At 41.2% G+C, this 26,146-nt stretch overlaps 2 protein-coding genes across 4 annotated transcripts; one reads left to right on the top strand and one right to left on the bottom strand.

Annotated features, from left to right (window-relative positions):
- The first annotated feature begins 27 nt into the window (after window positions 1-27).
- On the top strand, window positions 28-7,408 carry TRMT61B (tRNA methyltransferase 61B). Its single transcript, XM_074817700.1, has 7 exons — window positions 28-568; window positions 676-778; window positions 4,273-4,463; window positions 5,648-5,739; window positions 6,158-6,393; window positions 7,029-7,109; window positions 7,293-7,408. Exons 1-7 carry the CDS (start codon window positions 62-64, stop codon window positions 7,334-7,336), a joined length of 1,254 nt encoding a protein of 417 aa, XP_074673801.1. The 5' UTR covers window positions 28-61; the 3' UTR covers window positions 7,337-7,408.
- On the bottom strand, window positions 6,667-15,362 carry SPDYA (speedy/RINGO cell cycle regulator family member A). Of its 3 annotated transcripts, none has more exons than XM_074817701.1 (7): window positions 15,251-15,362; window positions 13,747-13,993; window positions 12,678-12,736; window positions 12,338-12,423; window positions 10,615-10,786; window positions 9,196-9,487; window positions 6,667-7,679 (listed from the first exon to the last, which is right to left on the bottom strand). In XM_074817701.1, the coding sequence occupies exons 2-7, from the start codon at window positions 13,973-13,975 to the stop codon at window positions 7,588-7,590; spliced, it is 930 nt and encodes a 309-aa protein (XP_074673802.1). In that variant the 5' UTR covers window positions 13,976-13,993; window positions 15,251-15,362; the 3' UTR covers window positions 6,667-7,587. The 3 variants fall into 3 exon arrangements, with proteins under 3 accessions (XP_074673802.1, XP_074673804.1, XP_074673803.1); XM_074817703.1 differs by having other exon boundaries at window positions 6,667-7,676; XM_074817702.1 differs by lacking the exon at window positions 15,251-15,362 and adding an exon at window positions 14,488-14,715.
- Window positions 15,363-26,146: the final 10,784 nt, after the last annotated feature.

Below are 26,146 nucleotides of genomic sequence, written 5' to 3'. Positions count from 1 at the left end.
CGGGGCGCGCGGCGCAGGCGCGCGGGGCGGCCGGCGAGCGCCACTTCCCGCCTCGCTCCTCATGAGGGCCTGGCGCGAGCTGCGGCGGGCCGCCTCCTCCGCCCTCTCCTCCGGTGATGGGGTGGCCCTCGGCAGGAGGCCTCGGAGGCGGGCGTGGGAGACGTCGCTGTCGCCGTTGGAGCGGGTGAGGCGGCTGCTGCCGCCGGAGGAAGCGGCGGCGGTGGGGCGGTGCGCGGCGGCCCCTCAGGCTCCCCCGGAGGAGGAAAAGAAGGAGGCGGCTGCCCCTCTTGAGGCGGGGGGAGCCCGGCCCGGCTCGTTCCGCGCCGGGGAGCTGGTGCTGGCGGAGTTGCGGAGGAAGCACAACACGACGCTGAAGCTGTTGTGCCGGCTGGCGGCGGATTCGGTGTTGGCCAGCTCCAGCGGCATCCTGCCCCACCGCGACATCATCGGGCAGCTGCCCGGGCAGGTGCTGCGCACCTCGACCGGGACGTGGATGCTGCTGAGGCGGCCCTCTCTGGAGGAATACGTGCTGCTGATGCCGCGGGGGCCCACCATCGCCTACCCCAAGGTACCGGCTGCTCGCCGGGCTGGCTGGTGGGTGTCTGGGAGGTCACTGGCGGAATGTCACCTTTAGTTTCCAAAACTAGTAACGTGCCATGCTTTTCTCATCCATAGGATATAAGCGCTATTTTAACGATGATGGATATCTACCCGGGAGACACTGTTTTGGAAACTGGCAGTGGGTCTGGTGCTATGAGCTTGTTTCTATCAAGAGCAGGTGAGAACCTAGTTTTAGAAAACATTGAAGCAGTGCAGTTCCCTTATCACACGTTGCCTTTCTTTTGACCGTATATTTATGGTCAGTTCTTACATGTTTTGCTGCAGTTCATAAGTTCATACATAGTTTGTTGACATGAGGGAAAATGGCATCTCTGCCAGAGCCAGTGCAGGGTCTGCAAAGCATTCCGACTGTGTTTTGAGGGCCATAGTACAGAAGGTTATCAAAGGCTCTGCAGTGAGTTTCAGCCATTGTTATTGTTGGCTTTGGCTTAGCCTTAGTACTCTCTTTCTCCAGTCTATTGCCTTTCTCAATTTCCTTTTCGTCATCTTGATGGACCACGTGAATAATTGGATCGCTGGGTACCAGTGAAAATGCTTATGTGGATGCATGCTGTTATTTTTTCACGTTATAGCTAGCTTGGTTTGATCTAGGTCTTAATGCTCAGAGGTGAGAGCCTTTGCACTCAGCAGGGTGAGTGAGGGTGAAACCTCACCCTTCAGCTTCATCTCATCTGTAGGTATCCTGTTAGTGAACCACCTTTCAGAGTTCTTTGATTTATGGGCTTCGGATAGAACAACTTCCTTAAGAAAAGAAGGACAATAAACCAAAATAATAACCCCAGAATTGTTTGCTGTAATTGCTTTTGCACACACCTGAAAAACAAAACACCATTTGAATTTGGTTTTCATATTGGTGGGGTTTTTTCAAATGTATATCTAATGTTGCAGAATACTGCCCTTCTCTGCAATATTGAAGGAGTTTTGAGGGTAAAGATGGGAACCTTGTCATGGATGGTCTTGAAGTGACAGCAGAAGAGCATGAGTTGCAGATCCTGAAGGCTTATGTTCAAAGGGGGGGTTTGTGGGCACCCCACCATCGGAGTATAATTGAATAGCTGAGGGTGCCAGCAGTGGTCACTGAGCCTGAGAAGTACCCCGTATCCTGAGCTTTGGTGAAACCTCAGCACTAATGTTTCTTTTTTACTATTTTCCAATGTGTGTTATAAAGCATTGTTATAGGCCATGCTGTCTTTGTAAAACGTTTACAGTTTGGGCTGCCTTTGTGGTTGTACTCTGCATCATTTGACAGTTCAGGATAGAAAACGTTTCAGTACTCCCACCTACAGCCAGCCAAGTGTCTGTGGGAGGTGATGCTTCCTCTTACACTCTCTTGAGGGAGACAAATCGAACAGATCAGCTGCTCTTTTTGTTCAAGTCCATTGAATAACCTTAGAACTCGAGGGCAGCAAATTAGTTTTCTCTTACTCTCCCGTGTAGCAGTGCTGTATATCTGCTGTCCCTTGGCACGTGCTCCAGGATAACAATGCAAGGCTTTTTAGAAGCATGGGTTTTTCTGAGGAAGCTCAGTATTTGGCAGGTATGTTACCGGTGTCATTGATCCAGCCCCACTCTGGGATGCCCGGTCACACTGCTGAGCGTAACACGAGGAGCTAGGAATGGTTACACTCAGGGCATGGTAGAAACAATAGCGCTGAGATCCATCGGGAGCTCAAAATTGGTGAGGGCACATCAGCAGCAGCAAAGGGAATCTGGAGGGTCCCCTGCTGAGACAGAACAATTTGTCCTTCTTAGTCCTTTGTTTTAGCTGCAGTGATCTCCACCTGGCATACTAATTCAGTTGAAAATGCTTATTTTAACAAACACCCATTACATGCTGCCCCAAGATGGTCAGCTGCAGGTGGTCTTGAGATATGTTCTGCCCAGGTTTTGAGGTCAACAGTTGCACCTCTGCTGCCTTGCCTTCTTTCAGCCTCCTATTGCTATTCCTTAGTTCCAAATTCTTGATGATTTAAAGATTTCATTAATCTCCTCTCTTCATATTACTCTCATTTTACGTTTTATTTTCCATTCTTTAATCTTTCCCAGAAACTACTGACATGCAACAGGACAAAGTTAAGACTGTGTTAAGAATGTGGCATATGCCATGACTTTAAGATCTTTGAGAACTGGAAAATAAGTATGCGAACGTGACATACTGCAGCTTCACAATAATGAAGAGTTTTGCCTAGCTCTTTTAACTAGTTGTCCTTATTTTTCCATAAGTCAGTTTCAAAACGTAGGAAATTTTTGGAACAAGAAGAGGAAGGAATAAGACTGACCCCAATGTGAGCAATTTTATTCTTCCAGTAGTTCCAAACTGATAATCTTGAGGAGCTGGTGCTGTGACTACAACTGCTTAGGATGATCAGGGGCAACACTGCGGAAACCCTCTGGCCTCTGTCTGATTCAGGGTGAGCTGGATCAGGGAGAGTGCTGGGAAACCCATCCCTTCTTTTATTCAGTTTTCTGAATGGATTCACAGTGGGATCACACAGGTGAGGGAAGGAGCCTGGGGACTCCAACCTAAAATGATTTAAAAAATCACAGAACCTCACCCGCTGAGCTGCTGATTGCTGAAAACTGTCTTGGCCCATCAGAAAGTAGCAAGGAGAAAGAGAAGCTAATGGTGTGGTAGGTTTGAGAAATTAGAGTAGTACAAGGATAGAGCAATACAGCATTGCCTGGGCTGCTGTCTGTGCCTGGATTTCCTAGTAACGCTACATTGTGTATTGGGGTTGTATGGTAAATTTCAGAATAGTAAATTTATACTTGAAACAAGTAATAAAACAATTTTATTACAGTTACAGACAATAACAGGAAAGTAACACAAGCCTGTGTAAATCAAAGAGTACACTTGAAAACTTGTCTAAGGGGCTGAGATCAGTGAGTAGCTGGGGGGGGTTTTCTTAGCCTTTCCCAACCCGGAGAAGGGACAGGTGGAGAAAGAACTATGCATGGAAAACAGCAAACCTTTTTAAAAATTAGGATTGTCAAAAAAATTTGAACCCAGCAGTTTCAAATCTTGCTAACAACAGGAGCAGTCGCTGTCTGTCAGCTTTACAGCATCTGTGAGTGGTGAGCAATGTTGCCGCTTGCTGGTACCTCCGGTGAGAACCCTCTATAGATGGATCACAGCGGGGGAGAGAACCCTAGGTGGATCACAGCGGGGGAGAGAACCCTAGGTGGATCACAGCGGGGGAGAGAACCCTAGGTGGATCACAGCGGGGGAGAGAACCCTAGGTGGATCACAGCGGGGGAGAGAACCCTAGGTGGATCACAGCGGGGGAGAGAACCCTAGGTGGATCACAGCGGGAGAACCCTAGATGGCTGGGGCCGCAGAGGCTCAGGTTCTCCTTTGCTGCAGGAGTTACTTGGGGAAGGCAGGTTAGGAACAGTTTGTACTACTACAGCTGTGCTTTATTTCATCTGTGGATCGATGGATTTCAGTCTGTAAATGAACTAACCCAGCACTTCATCTGCATATATTTGTTTTACATGTAAAGAAAAAATAAACTCTGATTGTTTCATGTGTGATTATTTCTTCAAGTGAATTTAAAGCTGTACTTCTGTCATTTACTATGCTACTTTTTTCTAAATTCTTTATTACAGGGGAGAAAAGTAATAAGTCTAGTATCTTTTGTTTGTTTTCAGTTGGGCCTGAAGGACGTGTTATAAGTTATGAAATCAGGGATGATCATCATAATTTAGCTAAGAAGAATTACAAGCACTGGCGTACTGCGTGGGAAATAGGACGTATGCAAGAGTGGCCAGATAACGTGAATTTCATTCTTAAAGACATTTCAACAGCTGCTGCAGATATGAAATCTGTAACACTTGATGCAGTAAGTCCAAAAAATCCTCCCATTTGACATTTATCTTTCCTTCAGACATTAAAACCTTTAGTGCTCACACTTGCAATGGGATTCCCATATCTAGTTTAACATGAGAAAAAACAATCAGATCCTCATCAACGAAAGAAATATTGTGAAATTTTTTTTTTGTCAGATTACAAGTATTTTCAAGGTTTTGGTTACAGTTTTCCAAATGAAAGAGTGATATGGCTGTAGTACAGAAATACTACAATTAATCACTGCTGTCTTGTAAGCAAAGACAAACCTTTTCTTGTATTTTGGAGACGTTGATATTTTTGTATCTAAGGCATATATTTTAAACATTAAGTTTAAGAAAAATACATAGGTTTATTGAAAATACAAATATGTAAACATTTTTCTATCAGCTATATAGAATGCACAATGTAACAAAAGCCTATGTTAGAGTAAGGAATGTTATTGCTTGCTCTCCTGTCCTGCTTCTTATATCCAGATTTTGTAAAGGGAGGCGTGCTGGGGAAAACAGCTAGATGTTAACCACTCTTCCATGTAAAGCAGGCAAACTACTTAACATCAGCGCTTTAAACAAACGACAATCGTGTTAAACAGTTGGAGCAAAGAAATAAAATAGCGCAAAAATGTAATTTTTAAAACTTTAAATGTAACAGTCCCCAGAAATGCATATCCCATTGTTTTACAGTTTGAATGTTTTCTAGCAGAAGATGGATAAACTGCCAAAGACCAGAGTTTTCTGTATCTTGAAATAAACGAAGTTAGACATTGAGACTGTGGTGTGATCTTTTTGTGATAAAGATGCACTTAAACATTATTTTTCTTTTCTACATTTGAAAACTAGATATCCAGAGGTGTTAGTAAATGTAGTCTCCTAAACGTTTTTATTAATGTCAACATTATGGAATTTAATTAGTGGGAGGTTTAACGTTAACGCAGGACTACTGCATTGGTGAAGCACTACTTGCTGTTTTACTAGAAATTCAGTTGGAAGTAGCAAGGACTCTTGTAAATACAGACCTCAGGTTTCACTAAGATTTTGAGAGACAGTAATAAAACTGGTTTGTGATTACATACTGCTGTTGTATGCATTCATTTTCTGTAGATAAACGTTTTCTCAAGCATTGTTGTAATGGGAAAAATTGATAGATATTTACTGGGAAAACACGTATCTTTCTTTGCAGGTAGTTCTGGATATGCTTAAACCTCAGTCTGCTCTGCCTGTTGTACACCCAAGTCTGAAACAGGGTGGTGTGTGCGCTGTGTATTTAGCCAAGTAAGTATTTACTTCTGGCACTTAGGCATTTATTCAGGCATCACCTAACGTTGTTACAAAACCAAACATCTTTTTAAATATACATCCAGCATTAATTAAATGTTTAACAAAATTATTTTTTTCCCCATTTAATTTTTTGGGGGGGGAGTTGCACTCAGTATAAATTATACTTGGCCAGATCCTTTGGCCTTTACTTTGGGAATGTTCTCATTATGGTCAGTGGAAGTTTTCACTTAATGACACCGTCAGAATAACCATGCTGTTTTCCAGTGCAGTAGTCAGGTTGCTAGCTCCTTTACCTTAAAATTGAAGGACTCATGTAACCTCAAGAATGGGACAAAGGCATTAGAATTGAGACTAACAGTGTATGATTTGAGTTTTCAAAATAATACTTTATCCTTTGCATTTCTTCAAAAAGCATCACACAGGTTATTGACCTTTTAGACAGAATACGGACCTGCAAGCTCCCTTTTTTGTGTGAAAGGATCATTGAGGTAACTCACAGAAATTGGTTGGTACTCCCTGCTAAAATCAAGAATTCCAAATCAAGCCAAATGGTGGAAACTCAAGAAAATATTGAAGAACCACCTCAAAAGGAATATGAAGAAATCCACATTCAGGATCAAGTAGTTCTTAAAGAAAGTGAATATAATGGTAAGAACATTATTGCTGATGAGATATCCTGTTACTGCAATTTGATAATCCAAGGATATCATGAAGGCAAAGTTTGTAGGAAGAGGCAGTATATTTTTCTTAGGTCAGCTGAGATTGTTGTGAAGAATAGACAAGCTTTTGGACAGCCTAGACCTTGTCAGGTTTGAAAAAAGATATATTAATGGTTATTTAAGTTTAAATATCTTATTAAAAATCTAGACTACATAGAAAATAAATTGCAATCTGCAAATAAAGAACAACTGCTCTGCTACTACTGTTTTCAAATTTTTATTTTTTCAATAAAATTCATTCCTCTACTCATCCTGTAGCTGCCTTAGAGGACTCTTATGGGCTTAAGGGTTCCATAGAAGAAACGTTACCAGTGTGCTCTGTTTTGTAATCATGCTGTTCTGGCAAATCCAAAAAAGATGCCTCATACTAGCATAGATTTGCAAAATCCATAGTAGAGCAAACAGGTCTGAATGCCCTGATAGGTGATAAGAAAGCACTTCAACAGAAGCAAAAAGAAAATGAAAATACATCAGGGAAAAATAAACCATGCACACTGGCAACTCTAGTCTGCATGTTTGTTTTAAACTTGTTGGAAAGAATTAAAAAAAATTTACTTCTTACAGAATCACTTTCTGACGATGCTGAAACACACTGCTCGGTGCCTTATGTTGCTAGACCATCTTATTGGCAGGAAGCTCATTCAGGTAAGACACCTGGAAAATGTTTTTTTGTCTTAAATGTTTAGTGGTATCTCATTTTCAAAAATGTTTTTTTTTTTTTGTACTAGCATTTGACATGTTACTATATCATGAAATAAAACATATAATAAAATAATCATTGTGTGTATTGAAATACTGAAGTAGTAACTTGTTTTGCTTTTTAATTAGCATTCCTTACCAAGCTGAGAAAGTTTCGACCACCACTTGCTTGATGCTGCTGAGATGTTAGCTGCTAATTTGAGTGTTGTATCAGAATTAAATAAAGTGTTACAAAGTACCTGCTACATTTTGCAAGTTGTGTAACTTTTAAGTAAGGACTGCTTTGATTTCTACTGCATATAAAGTTGGAAATCCCACCTACTATTTAAAGGGAACAGCAACAGAATCATCACGTATGGTGGTGTGATGCCACACAGATTGTTCTGCAAAGCACAGTATCTGTTTCTGTCTCATCGGGTGTATTTCATTCTTCATTGCTTGAAAACCAAGCCATGGATTTGTCTTGGTTCAAGGTGCCACCTGGCCTTCTTTTGCTCGACAGGCTCTGACAGTCTACTAGAAATAAGGAGAAAAAAAGAAAATAATGGATCAAAGTCTGCCCTTTGAAATGCAAGCAAAGCAGCTTCTGACTTCACTAGCTACCGAGTGGTAGCTATCAGTTTCTTTAAGAACAGTGTTCTAAATGCACAACTGTAAGGGAAACTGAAATTCACTGAATTTGTTTTCTTGGTAAAGCTGTGCTTGTTTCAAGAAAAAGACCGGTTGTTGACAGGTAGAGCTTTGGTTCACTTCCAGCACCTATGCTGAAATTGGCCTGGTGATTTGTGAACTTTGCTATATATAAAGCATTCCTACATGGTCAAAATAAACACAGTTTTTTCCGACCATTGTCAGATACGAAAAGCAAGATCTCTCAGGTAAAAACAGATGTAAAATTAAGGCTATTATGTTAGTCTCATGTAAGTCTCCACATAAGCACATGTTAATGCTTAATACATTTAATGTGTTAAGTGATGTGCTGTAGACACCTGACTTGTTCTCAAGGAAGCTTCAAATGCCAAATTTTTCAGAAGTTGAGGGATCCATTGAGAATCACAGTTGTACTGAAGCTGTCAAAAGCAGTAACACAATCCTACCATAATAGTGAAAATTTGGATATTAGTGAGAACATATGCAAATGAAAAATAGAGCTATAAATAACTGTAACCCTGTATTAAATAGGTATACTAAGAACTCTGCAGTGGTTAAACACATGAAAGTATCTTTGCAGAACTGAGGCCTTGATACAGCTCTGCCAGGAAGTTTACATCTCAAGCGTGTTCCACTCAGTAATAAATAAAACAATGAGTGTTTGCCCCATGACTGCTGTATGTAATGGAGGCTTCTCATACAAAGGCTCAGGGTGCTATTTTGAGTAGATTAATGGGCAAAGATTCAATTACGTAAAACCATTTTCACAATACTCTTGTGTTGTTTCTACTCATACCCCAGTCTTAAAAGGAAGTCTTGTATAAACTGTCAACAGCTGAGATACACTGAAAGAAAAATGTGAATTGCGATTTAAGGTATGTCCAAACTGATGACAGCAACTGAGCAGGCTGCCCTTTCTAAAAACAGTGCTCTCAACAAGAGGGCTTTAACTCACGTAACACACACTCTTTTAACTCACATGACACACACCAGTATTTTTACTGTTCCTTCTAGCCAATCCTAAGTGTTAAAACCAGGATTTTCAATCTAATTTATAATGTAAGAATAGTAATAAATGCCTAAACAGACTGGAACGCAACCCAAAATCTACCATAGTAGATGAAGGTAATTTGAAGAGACAGAATATAAAGCAGTTGGTACTTCCAGGAAGTCAAGAGACGAGGTGTGAAAATGAAACTATGGCAGTAAAAGCACAGTTCTGCCAAGGTAACTGCATTTGTAATGGGGGCGTCTGCTCCCACAGAGAGGTAGTCTCCTGTTGTACCAAGAAGGGGACAGTACTCCCTACAGTAGTCTGAAGGGCAAATATGGCCTCAGTTGCCTAAACTAACTGAAAATTATTTGCAGTGTTAAACCATACCTTGGGCATAATGAAAAGGAGAGTCAACAAGCATTTTTTCAGTTGCAAAGGTGTCCTTCATATTCTGGGGTGAATGTAATTCCACCATCTCCAAAGTGCCAGTAAATGAGGAGGAAGATGATGACAATCCTAGACGTACATATCTTCCTTTCTTGCCACAAAGCAAGCAGTCTGTAGGAGTAGCGCTAGGTTCTCGGGGCAGCGGTACTTCCTCGTAGTTTCTCATGGCTCCGCTGTGGTGCGTAGAACGTTCTCGCTGCCATGCGTAATGCGTTGGAGCAATAGCCATCACCTATCAGAACAGCCGTTCAGAACAGATCAGAAATCGTGAGAGTAGTGGGAAAACACAGCTGAAAACAAGGGATCCAGTTCACGTATGGCAGAGAATTAATACTATGTAGCTGAAATGGATATCATCTACTATCCATCTGCTTCTGTCTCACTAGAAAGTTTGCTACCCTAGGCACAAGTAAGTGAACCAGTTATGAATCAGATGTGGAAACGCAACAGTTTACAGCCTTTTATGTTCATGTGAGTCATCACAGGTACCAGCTTATGCTTTGTACGTTGGACTAAAGATGGTGCCTTTTACTAACTACTAAACATCAGCTGGATGGATCTTCTGGTTCACAACGTCACTGCACTGACCGTTGAAAGCTGGCAGGGCATGCTGGGAAAAGCACCCACACTTGCCTTGTTCCTGGTACTATTCCCACAAGCACCCAATCCCACCCCCAGAGATGGGATTCTAGAGTATTCCATCAGCTGTAGTAAACATGTTCTTAGAACATGACGGGGCTTCTCCAGACAGATACATTCCACCTGAAAAGTGAGGAATGTCTTTTTTCCCCTTCCAATATGTTTGAAAAATGTAGGTTGTAACACTGCATTAATAGTAAATTAATATTATATAATTAATAGCTAAAGGTGTGTCAGTTTTTTTTAAATGCAGTGAAAAACCCTTACCTTAAAAAGTCACTTGAAGTTATAGTATTAATTTTGAAGGGATTAAAGTTTCACCTGAGGTGCTGGGATTTTTATTTGAAGGTTTTACTTGTGTACAGACTTATAATTTGTAAAGCAAACACACAGAATTATTTCTAAAGTGAATGAAGTGAAACACCAATGGTAAATTTTAAAGAAGAATATTTGCATAAAGCAGGAAGATTCTAATCAATAAAAACTTCACTTTTAACAGTAGTGCAATGTAAAATATTCTAGTTTACCTTAAAAGCACAGTTTCAAAGAATGTATTTTAATAGCAGAAGAAAAAATTCATGGAGGACAAATGGACAAACATTTTAGCTGCATCTGTTCTTTCCCATGGCACTTTAGGGAAGAAATTATTTGTATAGAGCTAGATTGTTAGCTGGTACTAATTGTTGTAGTTTCAGCATCTACAGTATGAAAACTCCCTACCTCTTCACAGCAGCGTCTGCTTACAATAGCCCTGTAGTCAATTCTACTCCAGAGTTGATCTCTTAACTTTAAGAAATCAGGGAAGAGCTTTCTCCAGGCTTTTCCCAAAGCCCATGGGAAAATGTCATACTTTGATTCTTCATCATCTTCTTCAACTGTATTTGCCAGATACCTTCAAACATATATATGTTGGTGTTTGTAAATATTCAATCTTAAATCACTATATTAGTATGACTTCTAACAGTAACATATAATATTGAAGTGGTTCATTTTCCTAGTATTGTGAGAAAAACTGCTAAGACAATACAGCCTTCTCTCTGGAGTACAGTATTTTCTTAATCAGAAGGGTGCATATATGTCATTTGGGTAAATAAAAACTTAAGCTCCTATAAAATTGCTTTTCCCTGAAGGGTCCTAAATGAGTAGATATGCAAGAACGAACATGTCCTGACAGCTTTCTCCAAACTGGCAAGATATCCTTGCACTAAAATGAACAGTTTCTGACTGATTCTCCAAATAAAGCTTAAAACTATCTTATGAAATCTTAAACTTTACATTGTCTACTTCGTGGATTTTAGCTATTCTTGGAAAACTATGCTGATCACATTAAATAAGCAGAAAACAACTAAATACAGGTCTACCTTCATATGTAAATGAGAACCTTAAATGACTTTTTTAATGTCCATATTTCTCCCTTCCTTCATGTGCTACTTTTGGTTCTGGATCATCTTCTCAGACAACGGGAGAATACTATTTCCTCTGGATTCACTTAATACTAAACTGGAAATCATACCTGAAAAAATCATGACTTTCAGTCTTCTCCCCAATTTTCTCACTTGCTCCTAACCCCAATATTCCCTGTAGTCCTGGTCTCACCAGACCCTTTGTCCCTTTCTCGTGGCCTGGCTTTTCTCCCTTCAGTGGAGTCAGACAGCTTCCTCCCCCGTGCTCTACAGATGCTACCAGAATACCATTTACAGGAGAAGAAACAGACATCTTTCTCCCTGCGCTTGTGTGCCAGTCAGAGCATCTGAGAAGCGCTGTTACAGAAAAAGATGACCTGAGCACCATAACACTATGAAAGAAAATGCTGAATCCCTCTGTGGGTATAGCCAAATACAGGGAGATTATATAGGCTTGGTAAAGACATTACTGATTGCACCTCTGTTTCAAAGTATAGAAATTTTAGAACTGTTCAAAAAAATTCTCAGAAATTCTCTAGCAACATTTTTACAGTTGACTTAAATCATGTTGACAGAAACTAATAAAAAGTTACTCCCAAGGTGCCTATCATGATGAAACATGTCAGTACAAATGACTTAAAGGCTGGCAAAGATACAAAATAGGGTCTTATAACAGGCAGTGTGAGCTATGTATATGTTGTCATGTATTGTCCTGCATCTAGTTCTTGTAATGCTTAAAGAAGTTCACAGATTTAGTTTGGTGGGCAGAATGCCACGCTGTGTATCACTGCACCAACACAAACGTCCCCTCACTGCTGCTCAGGCTTATTCCCCACAGGTGGTCCTCAGAGGAGGAATGTTGAATTTGCACTATTTATATATAGTATGTAGATTATGTTTCTACACCTCATATAGAACCCAAAAACTACATGCTCGTTAAACGAGTCCCATTGTATATCATGATTATCAGTGGCATAAACAAAGGAATAAAATAATGCAAAGTTTATGCTAATAAAACCGGGTAATTTAAAAGTACTTACAGAGCAACAAAGAAATTCATTCTGGTATGCTCATTTATTGTGAAGTTAGCCCTCTTGAAATAAACAAAAGTCATTGCCAAGAGATACTGTTTTAAAATATAAAACAAAGTATCAATATATTATTTCAGTATATCATTTCCTAAAATGCTTCACACGTTTATCTTGCACCAAAATATTTTCATCATTTTTATCAACAAGCATAAATTGAGTTTCTTGAAGCTTCCACATGAACACGTTAAAAAACATCATGGTCTGTATTTGCATTACAGTATCAAGTGATTAAGGACAGATTTTTTCACTCAGTATATGTTCTATTAACTAAGAAGGAAATACACTTAACCTTGTCTGCAATTTTACAGCAACAGTCCATCCAAAGGAAGTCTTGGATTAGATCATCATCTGCAACAAAAGAAAGTTGTAGCATTTCAAACACCAAAATTGGTTTTGATAGAAAATATTTGTAAATAAATAACAGACGGTCCTTTTATTAAACCAAATAAAAACAAAGGAGCTAGACCCAGCAGAGAACAGAGAAGTGGGGGAAAGATGAAAAAAACGTAAGTGATGAAGATAAACTACCAGAAAGGCAAGGTGGAAAATCTAGTGAGTGCATTTCATTCATTCTCAGTAATAGCAAGTGAAGGTGAAAAATACCAGTGTCTTTTCTATTTATGTAATTTCTTCCTGTGTTAAGTGGTTCCATCTACTAGCATGCCGTTATTTCTGATGAACCATAGACTGGTGAGATCTCTGCACCTTGGTTACCTGACCTTTATAAGGCAATACTGGCGTGATTATTTGTGGTCAGTGCATCACTGTCTGTGAACATGCACTGTAACAGGATTATCTGATTCACTTCTGTATTCAAGGTTCAAATAAAAACCAAGTGTAATCTTCCACTATTACTTAATCTCTTCACTAAACACGGAACTTCATATGAAAGAGACACAAATGCAAAAGAGATGCTACAACTCCTCAGCTTTTCTTCTCATTCCACTTCTCCCCATAAATGTTTATTCCCACAATAAATAATGTGTTTATAAGACTGGGAGTCCAGCCTTTTTTAAGCCTTGTGTAAAACAAGATGTACATTGTTTTACATGTATTTGTTGAAATATAAGAGAAAATAGGAAAGGGAAATGATCATGAAAGAAAGTATCATACCACCTTGGTTTCATTTGTAATTTAAAAAGATACTATTTATCAGTTTGGTAGCCCTGCTTGTATTTTTAACGTAAGCATTAAATATTTATACACTAAAATAATCACAAAATACATTTAGACAAAGATATGGCCATTAGTATCTATTACAAAAAGCACTTCCAAAATTATTGACTTTAGAAAACATACTTGCTTAATACCTTTCTACTGTTCAGTCAATACATTGATATCTGTCATTATTAACCTACCAAATAATTTAAAGAAAGCGGTCATTTCCTGACGCTGAATAACTAGACATGGTCCCTTTGGACATTTATATTTATGACTAGGAACCTTTTCTTCATCATTTTCTTCATGGTCTTTAAAAGTGGGCCGCTTTAGTCTAATAAGGGTTTTTTGCTGATGTGATCTGGATGCACTCGATTTTACACGAACAGTGACAGTGGGAGGTGTCTGACACACCAGATTGTGTCTCATTTTGGTAAGTAAAGGTTCCTGTTAAAAAAAAAAAAAAAAAAGGAGAAATTAACTACAAAAAGTTTGAGCAGTAGTTCTCTACATGCCTTGTTCAAATGAAATATTTCAGTAGAGCTTGTATGTCAGGGGATACAACAATTAATTCAGTATCAGTACTAATTATCTAAGTCTTGTGCCCTAAGCCAACTATGTAGATTTCTTTAATTTAGTTCCACTTTGATAAAGCTCTTTTTCAGTGGAAGGAGCCTTCAATCTTTCTTTTTCCATTCAAAGTTTTGAAAAATGGAAAAAAATTCTTTCCAGAAAAACTTGCTGTTTGTCAGATCCTCATAGCCGTACACGCTTACTTAGATCTACCAAAAAATCTCCATTCCTCCCATTTGTGATTGTGTATTTTTAAAATAGCATTAATAGAATGCAACAGAACCATAATTAAGCCATATTACATTAAAATTAAAGTCTTGAGCTCATTTTTGTAACATTTGACTATAGCCATTGGGAATGAAACTTACCGCACAAGTAGGACATACCCTGACGGCATAACCAAGGAAACAAACCTGAGATGTCTGTAACTGTAAAAATCAAGATACTAAATGGAGCGTGAGGAAAGGTATTTTCAGACAGGAGCAAATTCATTTACTTCTTCAGTAGGTTCCCCCACTGAGCACAGGACTCTCTGAGGCCGGCTCACAACAGCCGACCCAGCTCTCCAGCTCTTAGCTGCCACATAAACAACCAAGAGCCCCTCGCGTGTGGATGTGATTACGGTCTGCCGGTTCCCCGCGGGTGAGCTCGGCGCCGCGGCAGCCCGAGACAGCCCCCGGCCCGGCCCCGCCAGGCTCAGCCCGCCCCGCTCTCCTCTCCTCAGCTGCCTTCCCCTCGCGCCATAGCCCCGTGCCGCGCGGCTCGAGGTGGAGATGGCGTCTCTCGCAGCCAATCGGAGCGCGCGAGGCAGCCCCCGCAGCCAATCGGGCGGCGGGGCACACCTACCTCCCCACCCCCCTCCTGCCGCCCGGGGGCGCTGGGCTGTGCGGAGCCCGCCCAGGGCCCGCCAGCCAATGGGAGAAGGGCACGGCTGTTGCTAGGCGGGGGGGCGGCAGAGGGTTTAACGCTATTGCCTTTGCCGTCCCTCACAGCCACGGAGAAAAGCGCGCCCCGAGGTGCGCCCCGCGTGGCACGGTGCCTTCATGGGCCTAGAAAGCTCTAAGCTAGTGTCGTCGCTCCGTGCGGTGACGCGACCCTCGTCCGGTGCCCGTCGAGGCTGGGCCGCCTCACCTTACGGCTTGCCCACGCAAGACGAGGTGAGCCCGCGGCCGGCGCGGCCGGTCGCTCCGGTGTGCCGCCGCCGGGACGCGTCTCTTCCACGGTGCCGCTTCAGCCCCGCGGCCCGAGGCGCGCGGCCGTGGCGCCGGGCGGGGGGGGCGGCGCCGCCGGCACGGCGGGAGCGGAGAAACGGGGCGGCGCCCCGCCGGCAGCGTGGCCTGTGGGGGCCGTTGCCCTTCCCTCTACCGTCAACTGTTCTCCAACGAGACTTTAATCTCTCAGCTGCCCAGCAACATTGTAAAAGCGTCCTTAAAACATCTCCCCAGGATGAGAAACACCCCCCCAGGAGACGCGAGACGTGAGGGAGAAGGCAAACCTAACTTTAAAGATCATTAAAAATACAGGTGCAATATACCCTGTTGTTACTTTTCCACAGAAGCAATTAATGCAGCAGTTAGTGTAAGGCTGTCTATGGAAATGTAGCAATAATGAAAAACTCCCTTCACTAGTAAGATTCAGTGTGAAATCTTACTGTCTTATAACAAAAGAGCTAAAGATTTATTCTAGGAAAATGGCAAGAAATACATCCAGTTTCATTGTTTCCCCCTGTATAGGCCAATTAAAGTGTAACTGGTCTCACTTGTTATGGTAATGAGAAGAGAGGCCTTTTTACCCCTTCCTCATTTTTTATTAATAATTTGCTAGACAACTATATCTAGGTGCCCTGAGTTAGTGAGCATAGTCAGGGAAAGGTCACATCAGGTTTTTGATACTGTACCCTAGAAAGAGAAGAAACATATCAAGCAGTAAATGTATGAATTAACAACATCTCTGTATGGAACAGGCTGAAATCATGAAACTTGGCAGCAGGGCAAAGATGATACTAAATACACCAGTTGGGCAAAAGGCTGTTTCTTTGAGGTTCTCTCTTCATATACCTGTATATTCAGGTTGATTTACACTGCATTAAATTGTTCTTTATTTTTGCATAATATCTTTCATCTAAGGAACTTCAATTAATTACCATTCATTTGATAACTGTGGAAAACAAAGAAAGGATAAGTTACAGAAACTTCCACATAACCATCTAAACCATTCAGACTAGGAAACAAGCTTCTGTCGTTTTTTTGCCCTACTGCAAAACATAAAACTGAAATGGTAATTGTGAAGTGCATGTTTTCTTAGTCTTTACACCCTCACATTTGTATTCCTTGGCTTATCAATAAAAAATCACTTACAATGTAGATCTTTATCCACACAGAGCTTTCCAGGGTTTGTATGTTTGTTTCCTGTAGCTCTCCCCTTTCTAAATTATTTTTTGAGCTGGTGGTTCTGCAACAAAATAATAAAAGATTTTTTTTCCCCTTTTCACTCAAAAATCTGTTGCAGTCAAGTTATTCAACAGGTATTGTGACCCTCTAACCCCCACTGTACTGTCCCCTACCTCCCAGGACCCAGGGCTCTGCTCTGATAAAGACTACCTGCATAACCTTGGCTCAGATTTGAGGAAACTGGAATTGTGAGAAAAATCTGTGAGAAAGTCTGCAACGTGACCTTTTTTTCCTTGCAGGACTCAGCAGCCTGAGGTAGGATTGTTAAGATGGGGATGACTCAAGGATTCAACTTGGAAACATCATGGAAGAACATCAACATGGAAAGATTGATGCCTGAACACACTGACACTAAGGAAACAGAACTTTACATGACTCTAAATCCTCTGCATGATATAGTGGATTTAACTGCTTCTCAACTTTGCTTGTTATTAACTACAGTTTTTACAAGGTCGTTGAACAATTCATCCCGGAATATCCGGAAGAATGCAGCTTTCCGATTTCCAAGTAGCTTGCTCGGCATCAGGGGGCACTGTTTCACCACCAGCAATTTAAACTGAGCCAATGCAGCATTTGTCTAATACACCGGATTTCGTGTTATACTTAATTCCTAATCCTTCCTATAGGTGGACATTAACTCAATTTAGCTACTCTTTATCTTTGTATGTTATCACAGTTTTAACTGATGTTTATATATATATATTTATATATATAATGAATAAGACCTGGGTTTGAAAGACCTGGATTTCTTTAAAAATCTTATTTTTGGAAAAAAAAAAAAATTCCATAAATGCACTGGAAACTGCAGAGCAGCTTGCCTCCTTTAAATGAAAAACGAACTTAAAATTTTTCAGGGATTGAGTTGTTTACAGACAGATTTAAGAAACATCAATGAAGAAAAACACAGGGCTAGTATTTTAATAATTATATTTAGAATATACATACTTTTAAAAAATCTTTTAATATTTGTGAGGTAGGAAAACAAATGCCTTTGGCCTCTGATACCCTTTCCAGTGAACTTTTCTTTGTTTAAGAAAGATAAAGTAGCATACGAAGAACACCTGGTATTTCTTTTTAAACAAAGTCATGAAGAAAAACTATTGGTTCTTTTAAATACAGATCATTGTTCATAGCAAAACAAATATTTTTCAGTTACAGACTTTTCCTAATTGTTGAGTGTGAAATAGGAAAAAAAAAAAAAAGTCTCTTGTCCCTGTAGAGACAGCTCAATCAAACATGTTCTAGATGAAATGCACACAGGCCAGGAGCTCAGTTCCCAAAGACCATAAGGAAACTGAAGCGTTCCTCTAAAAAGCAAACTTTGGACATGCAGTTATCTCTTTCAGAATAAAGGGTGTAGCAAGTCATACAAGTTTCAGTAAATTAGAAAGGAACAGATAAACCACCTGAACCCACATCTATCACCAGAAACCTGTTTTTTATGTGGGAAGAGAGAGTAAGGATTTAGGTGAGTTGCATGAAACAAATCATTACGGCATCATGGTGCCTGGGCTAGGACTAAGCGTAACAGACTAAATATGCCTTACCTGTTTGCTACTTGAGGTGGCAAGTAAGGATACTGCAAGGGTGCCTTACACCTAAATCCTTGCTTTTGAAAAACGTTACAGTATGATTAGAACTACAAGTGGTCCGGTGCCACTTAAGTCTATGTCATTAATGGATGGACAAGAAAATTGTTTTCAGCTTTGTTTACTTGAAAAGAACTTCTAAGCATACAGCAGGGTTTTCTAGTACTTAAGTCCAAGAACAGGTGTAGTTATTCTCAGGTAGTGAGAAATTCAGGAACTAGAACAAAAAAATAATTTGGAAATTATGTAGTGAACAAGAAGTGTATTGACTAGACTAAACCAGCAAATGGTAAAAGAATGTCAAGGCTGCCAGCAAACAGTGCATGTTTAAACATGCTGCTTCTGCATACTTCAAAACAGCCAAGTCCTCTGCAGCAGCAAATCTACATAAAGTACTGGGGACATAGGTTTGAACTTGCTGTTCACTTCTACTGTAAATAGACTGAGATCCGGTATGAACTAATTCAAAGCAGACAGTGGAAGCCTTGATGATTTATTTTTAAGGGTTGGCAGTTTGTGCTGGTTGTAAATGATATGAAGTATTCTTATCTGAAGAGTTCCAATTATTTTGTCAAAATAAATAGATGAGATAGACTACATCAGGTCTTCACCATCATGTCACAAAATGGCAAGTGATGAATGATGTACTCTCAACATCAGCAACTCAAAACTCTGCGTGCATATTTTACACTAAAGGGAAAGGGATGAACCATACAGTACCCCTTTAAGTGTTTTTTTGAACCTTCTGATGTTATGCACCATATTTTAACTTTTTAAAGCCACTGGAGATTGTATTTTCGTTGGTGAATATTTAATAACCATGGTTATTTGTTACCCATGCTGTTTCTTCATACCGCGTTGTGCAAAGAGGACTAATAAACAGGACTCCTCTATAGCACCATGACCCTGGAGCCATTTGTTCCGGCTGCCAGGAGCACCAGGCTTCCCGGGACGCAGGTGCTGGAGCAAGGAGCAGGTGCATGTCGGCCGTGCCCAGGGCACTCCCGGCGTGCCTGCATTCACAATGAAAAATGGGAACTCTTCAGCTTCTGTTTTTCTCCTCTCGTCTCCCAGAAACAACTAGCAAACCCTAGACTTCAAAAATCTTCACAATGATAATGTAGCTGAACCAATAAAACTTCCAAGAATTTTACTTTAAAAAACATTTTCATAAAATCACATTATGTGAAAATACTCCACTCACATCTAGTGAATACCACAAATGCATAGTCTCACTGATGTAATATATATGCACATGTTAGTACACAAAACCATGAAAGATCTAAGCAACTTACTATGCAGGAAATATATCTAGCTTTCTATTTAGGGAGATCAAAAGTAGAAAAACTTCGCTACTTTCAAAATAATGTCCTAAATTTTTTCCTGAAGGTGAGTTCAGCATTTTTTAAAACAACAGCCATTTGAGTGGATGAAGAATAGGTAACAGCCTTCAAACTCTTAGCTAGCTGGCTGACGATTCTATAGTGAGGCAAAATATTTAAATTGCATCAAATCTTTCTCATCCCATTTTCCAATTCCAAAGTTTAGATTTACCTCTCAGTTTACTGGTCGCATAATTCAGATCACAAACTCTTTCAAACATAGAGTATCTATCTATTCCCTGTTTTTACACTGTTGAATACAACGGAATCTTTGTCCATGACCACAGCCCCTATAATATGAAACAATAGTAATAGTTAAGACAGAATAATTTCTCTATTGTCAAGAGCCTTATTTTCAAGGCACAGCATTCAGAAGACTCACCCCATGAAAGGATTAATCAAGAGTAATGTAAGGGAAAATTATTTTCATATGCAAATAGCTTGGCTCCAATCCCCTCATACTGCTCAGAAAGGAACAGCATCAAGTTCAGTAGTGGGAAGGCAGAACTTAAAGGACAGCCCTTTGGAGACTAAAAGCAGACAAGTTAAAACGCAAGCTGGAAAGTCTGGAATGTTTTTTTCATTCCCATCCAATGGTCCAGGCTCCACATGGTTAAATTAGCATTGCCACGGTTTGTTAAAACATTGAATGCCCCTCCCAAGAAGCAGTGGGCTCTATAATTACTCTACAGCAGGTCAAAAAGCTTTCTTCTTTCTCCGAGTTCAGTAATCACAAGTTGTAAAAGTTCTCTCACTCAGAGGTTGAAGCAATAAAATGACTAGTATAGGGGCTGTAAATTAAAGTGCAAAGAGAAACAGATGAACTTTGGTAACAGCTATTGCTAACTGAAAAAATAAGGGAAACTCAAACTAGGAAAGTAGTCACAACACAAAAGCAATTTATTTCAGCAAGAGAAAATAAAAAAAGCGTTCTGTGAGCTATGGAACCCCTAGCTCTGTTAACTCTACTCTCTGTTGTCCATTGTGTTATGCTAAATGGTGTTTGTGGGATGAGATTTTTCTGCTCAGCTTATGGGTGTATTTATTCACCTTTGCTTCGGGTATGACTACACACACAAGTTAGTGAGGCAAGAGTGGGTGGGGATTTCCAGCATGTTAGCTGCTCCCTGGAAACTGCCTGTGTGCATGCTGTGACCCTGTTTACATTGAGGAATAAATGTCTCCTGCTTGCTGCTGGGTACAGCTGTGTCCAGAGGTTGTTACTGTGGGGTACCTGACATACTGTAAACCCACACTCTACCTAGCCTTGTAGTGACCTGTACATATACACAAGTCCAACACAAGCAAATTTAATGGCAGACACCTTCAGGTTGTCAGAAAAGTACTTAATGTACCTTCTGATAAACCATGCTGAGAGACAGGACAACTATATGTCTGTATAACCATCTGCTTTGGCTCTGCCTACAGCACAGAGATGTTGTCATGCGATAAAACATGTTAAAAACTCTTTAGGACTCCCTCAAACAGTTTTTAACAAGTGTTTTGACAAAGTTCCATCTGTATCTTCTTTCACAGAGAATGGCTAAAAGGGCAAAAAAAAGTATCTTAGATGCCAGAATTGAAACAATTTTAGTGTAAATGGGGCTTCTCTTACTACAGTTTGCTATCTGGTGTTTTCCCCTGAGCCCTTTCCAAGCCCTACTAAACCAGTGAGTGTTCTGGGAAATTGGGCACAGTATGAAAGCAGTAGCTTGCCTCTCTGCTACGAAGTAGCCTGGATGAAGAATTATTAAGTTTTTTGCATCTAATGCTGTGCATTTTAAGGAGCTTTGAAGGCTGACAATAGATGTTCTAAAAAATGCTGTTGGTATAAGAGCCATGGAGATGTGTTTTCAGTAAGTAAAGACAAGGATGACAAGCCTCTTACTGACCCCACCCACTGGAGTGAAGACTCAGCCCTGGCAGAGAGGTGAGGATACCACAACATATCAGACAGGTTGGTTTCTATAATCCTCAAAGACACAAATAGAACATACATTAATCGCATGAGCATTTCTCTCCTGTGGCTACACCCTGTCTAGTTTTACGAACCTCTGAACCAACAGCCCTTTACCTCTTAGTAGATACTCTTACTTTCAGTCAAAGGTCTGATAGAGAACCAAGCTGCGGGCTTCTGGCACTAAGGACAGCTTTGTGAGTGTTGCCACTGTCTCTGAACTAATGCCATCTCCGGTATGCGTGACAATTTTGGCAAAATACACAAACATAGTTACATTTATAAACTGTGTTATTAGTCAAAGAAAAAAAGTCATAATCTAGAAACAGGTCAAAAATAAACAAAATGTGTAAACTAGATTTTTTACAGTGTTCAGAAGTAGTTAGACAGTCTAGTAGAAAGACACAGGACTGCTCAATTATTTTCTTATTGGCTCTATATTTGACCAGCTCCATATGGCTGAAACATTTAAGTTCTCCACGACTCCAAATGTTCTCATTATTCAAATCAATATAACAACTGTTACCTGTTATATGGTGGTTTTCAAACCTGCAAAAAAATACAATACACAGAAACACTGGTTTTATTACACTTCTTTGAGCAGCAGCATATATCGATCTGTGAAGGCATGGAACCTTCAGAAAACATCATGGACAAGATTTTGTATATAATTTCTCAATACTGTCCTCTTCCTACAGTCCTTTTGAGGCTTCATTCTATGCAGATGGTGCAGTCCACAAAAAAAACTTGAACACAAACGTTCTAAAATTGTCCTAATAAAAAGTTCCCGAGCAATCTATAACACAGATAATGTATATAACAATGTCTACCATCCAAAAAACTGGTTGGCACTATTGAGCATAACTCTGTTTCTGGTTGTTTCTAACTTTGTCAGCCTTAACCAGTGAAAAGTCATCATGAATTTTCGAAAGTTGTTAGTTTTGTGGGGAAAACACTAGTAAGACTATGTTTTGCAGTTTGGTATAATACACAGCCTACTTTCTAAGGACAAGACTTTGGTTATCTTCAGAAGGGTACACCCCCAAAACCGATCAGGTTTGCAGCCTCTGAAGAATCTCAGAGCGAGATTGCCAAATACTCCAATGGCACTGATCATGCTCTCTCCACTCATCTCTCTGATCTGCTGACCATAGTGCGTGTCACAGCCCCACCTTGCATCGTTTCCTGATACTTCAGGAGTGACTCATACATCCTTGCAACTTTCCCTGAATGCAGATTTTGTCCCTTTTCTGTGCCTGGGGAGTATCACAAAGCCCACTTACCCAATTTCTAGATAAGACCTGGAAATGACCTCGTAAAGACCTAGGCCAGATCCCAGTATCACACTAATTCTTACTGACTTCAGAAAGAGCTGGATTTATCTCCTCAGATCTGATTCACAGTTCACTGAAGTCGACAGAAAATCTCCCACTGGCGTCAGCGGCTCTTGAGTACTTTAGTGAACTGAACTTTATTCTCCAAATAGACCCGGAGCAGATGTAAATTACAGAGCGAAAGTTGAAAAATACAGATCACATGAGTTTTCCTAATGTAAATTTACATATTCTCTAGGGCCTGATGATCAAAACATTTTTTTTTCTTTTTGCTATATGACAGAGCCAGTAATGTGCTCGTAGCATTTAAATTATAATTTGTCTGGGCTGTAATTATGCTTTAATATGTGTAAACCACAACTAGCCTACACTGCACTGCCTAATCAGCATTCAGCTATTTGATAAGAGGAGGTATCTCCAACAGTTGATAAAATTATCCTGTTTATAACCAATAAGCAAGGTCCTACCTTTAGAGCTGTACACTGAGGAAAATTAATATAGAATAGCCATTGAAAAAGGTCATGTATTCCAGCACAAAGAGTTATGTATCGCCACGAAAGGTAAGAAAAAGACATTGCCTTCCAAGCCCTAGACACCAAGGTATCTGTGTAATGAAGCTACTTTGATATTTGGGCCCTTTTATCTTTTTAACCACGTGCCTGCTCCACTGACTTTGATTCTACATAGAAGCTTTCATCAAAATAACCTGGAAAGAGGGTAAGATTAATGCTATTGTGAATGATCCCTCATTTCCATTGCTTTGCTGGGGAATGACTGTCTAGAGCAACCCTCTCTGCTTCTAAAATACTCAGCAATGTTTAAACAATAATTTCGTCACATTTGGAAACCTGGGGAAATTACAGATAATGAGCTGTTTGTTAGCTCCTGCAAATCGGAGCCACATTAAATGCTGTACTACACAAAGCAACACGATGCATCTATCATTGCACCACAGTTACAGTATGACTTTCTACAAGCAATAACTAACAGTTCAGGGAAAACATAATGTATCACACTAAAAAGCCAAAACACACTGTAAGAAGCTTCTTTAGTCCACACAAATACCCCAAGACCATTCAACCCTTAGACACTAAAGGTTATGGCCGTTTTTTTGTACACTGACAACAAAGACCTGTTTGGTATTTGGAGGTGGTTGAAGAAGCAGTGCTACTTTCAGAAATAGCCATTGTGAGGTTTCAAGACTGCAGACTAAGGCTTGGATTTTTAAAACAAGCACAGAGGTTTACCTACACGGAACAAGGGCTGGGAAAACAAGGATTAGCATGTACCCAGACTGCTCTGTTCTTCTACATTTACATATTTTAAAAAAAAGGCAAAAGCCTATCACAAAAGTCACTGTTCCTTATCAAGATTTATGTAGTTCAGCTTGGCAATTTGGTAACGACAGGGTAACACTTCTCATCTTGAACAAACCAGTACATTTACACAGAAAATGAGCTTTACAATAAGGGAGGCATTTCTGAGCCTATTGATCCTGTTCCTCTTTCTGAAGAATGCCATCATTTGACAACAGCAACGTGAGAAGTCTGTATCTGAGACTTTAATGTCTTCCCAAGTTTTCAAATTCCTAAAATCATGGTCTTATTTTGAGTCTTTGACAAGTGTATCAGAAGAGTATTAAGAAGCCACGCAAAACTGCAAGGACAATCAAGATAAATGCTGCAAAACTCTAATTTGGGCTGTACTAGGAGCAGACCCAAAAACCAGTCATTTAACCTGGGTCCATCTGAGACAGCACCTACCCAATTTCAGCAGGTCACTGTAGAAAACAATAAATACAAAACCAAAGATGCAACATGAACACAGCTGCGCACAGAGACAAAACCACAAAGGTAGATAACCTGCACTTACATTTCAGAACATGCAAAGGTTTCAGTTTCATTAACTGAGGTCTGCATGTACAAAAGCAGCAACATGTTTTTATTGTACAGTGAACGCGAGCACTGGTAAGAGGAAGTTTCAAGTCTTTGGAAATGCTGTTGATTTCTCATAAATGCAGGAACAGACTTGGAGGAATGTCATTCTGGTTTTCTCCTCTACTAAAATAACTTGTTTTTCTGGGACACTAATATATCTTTCAGAAAGATCTATGCATATTTTTTAACTGAATTAATAAACTTAAACCTTTGGAAAATATTTCCAGCGTACCATACCTATCTTTTGTCTTCCCTTTTGGCATTGCTTCTACACTTTGGAAAGCCATTTTAACACCTGCAGCAGGCTTTCCTACGTTTCCTCCTCAGCAACCTTGCAGGGCTCCGGCACTACCTACCATTTTGTAGGTTCGCACAAGGCTCTGCTGCTCAGAGACAAAGCACCAAAGACTACATTTTTCTGAACAAGGAAGCGTGGATACTGCAGCACCAGAAGCGACGAGCAGTCCTAAGGTAGAGCGGCCTAGCATGTATGTTTAAAAAAAAAAAAAAGAAAAAAACCACAAACCCACAACCAACAATAAGATCCTTAAGAAATAGCTTATTCTATACAGATATGTGCTCTGTTTTTTACTTAACTGGGGGATTATCAGTATTTATTTTAACCCCTAAGCCCTCATGGAGCCGTTCGAAGGGCACCACTGGACGTGACCTAACCACGATGTATCACCGGCTCCCAGCTTGCCGAGAGGGGACGGCTGGAGGGATCTGTGGCCGCCTGCCCGCGGCGGGGACAGAAAACACCCCCCCGCCCCCTTCTCTCCTGAGGGAAAGGAGGCGCAGGGCCCTGCGGCCGCAAGGCCTGGGCTGAGAGAGGCCTCGGGGCCGGCCGCCCCCGGGGAGGCCTTCCCACCGCCCCAGCCCTCTGAAGATCAGCGCCGGGGGCGGGGAGCCCCGAACCGGGAGAGAAGCCGCCTTTGCTCCCCCGGCCCGTGTGTCACCGTGCAAACACGCCCGGGAGGTTCCCCCCATGACTAACAGTTTCTCCACGGCGGCGGGGGCGGCCGCCACCCCCCGGCTCCCCGACGACGCCCCCTCCTCCCCGCGACGGCCCCGTCCCGCCGCCCCTCCAGCGCGGGCGGGATGGTTTCACAGACCCTCTCCCGGGACCGACCACACCTCGGGGCGCCCCTGACCCCCCCAGCCCTGCGGAAGAGGCTATATTTGGGCCGGGAGGGGAGCGCGGACCCGCCCTGCCCCATCCAGTTTCGCCCAGGTGCGGGGGGAGGGGGTGGTTTAGCAGCGCGCCCGGCCGGCCCGGGAGGAGGAGCCGCCACCGCCACCGCTGCGCGTCCCAGGTGTAACCGGAGCCGGGAGGGCGCGGCGCAGCCACCAACACCTGCGGAACCTGTCGAGCGGC

The sequence above is a fragment of the Strix aluco genome, chromosome 3 (assembly GCF_031877795.1).
Source record: "Strix aluco isolate bStrAlu1 chromosome 3, bStrAlu1.hap1, whole genome shotgun sequence".
Classification (NCBI taxonomy): Eukaryota; Metazoa; Chordata; class Aves; order Strigiformes; family Strigidae; genus Strix; species Strix aluco.
This window is presented reverse-complemented; position numbering and strand designations above follow the sequence as displayed.

Excerpts from the sequence above, each read along its gene's own strand:
- TRMT61B (XM_074817700.1), top strand. The coding sequence starts at position 62 with ATGAGGGCCTGGCGCGAGCTGCGGCGGGCCGCCTCCTCCGCCCTCTCC. Across the intron at positions 569-675 it reads CCACCATCGCCTACCCCAAG|GATATAAGCGCTATTTTAAC; the intron begins GTACCGGCTGCT and ends TCTCATCCATAG. Across the intron at positions 4,464-5,647 it reads AATCTGTAACACTTGATGCA|GTAGTTCTGGATATGCTTAA; the intron begins GTAAGTCCAAAA and ends CTTTCTTTGCAG.
- SPDYA (XM_074817701.1), bottom strand. The coding sequence starts at position 13,975 with ATGAGACACAATCTGGTGTGTCAGACACCTCCCACTGTCACTGTTCGT. Across the intron at positions 12,737-13,746 it reads CGCTTTCTTTAAATTATTTG|ATGATGATCTAATCCAAGAC; the intron begins GTAGGTTAATAA and ends CTTTTGTTGCAG. Across the intron at positions 10,787-12,337 it reads ATGAATTTCTTTGTTGCTCT|GTATCTGGCAAATACAGTTG; the intron begins GTAAGTACTTTT and ends ATATGTTTGAAG.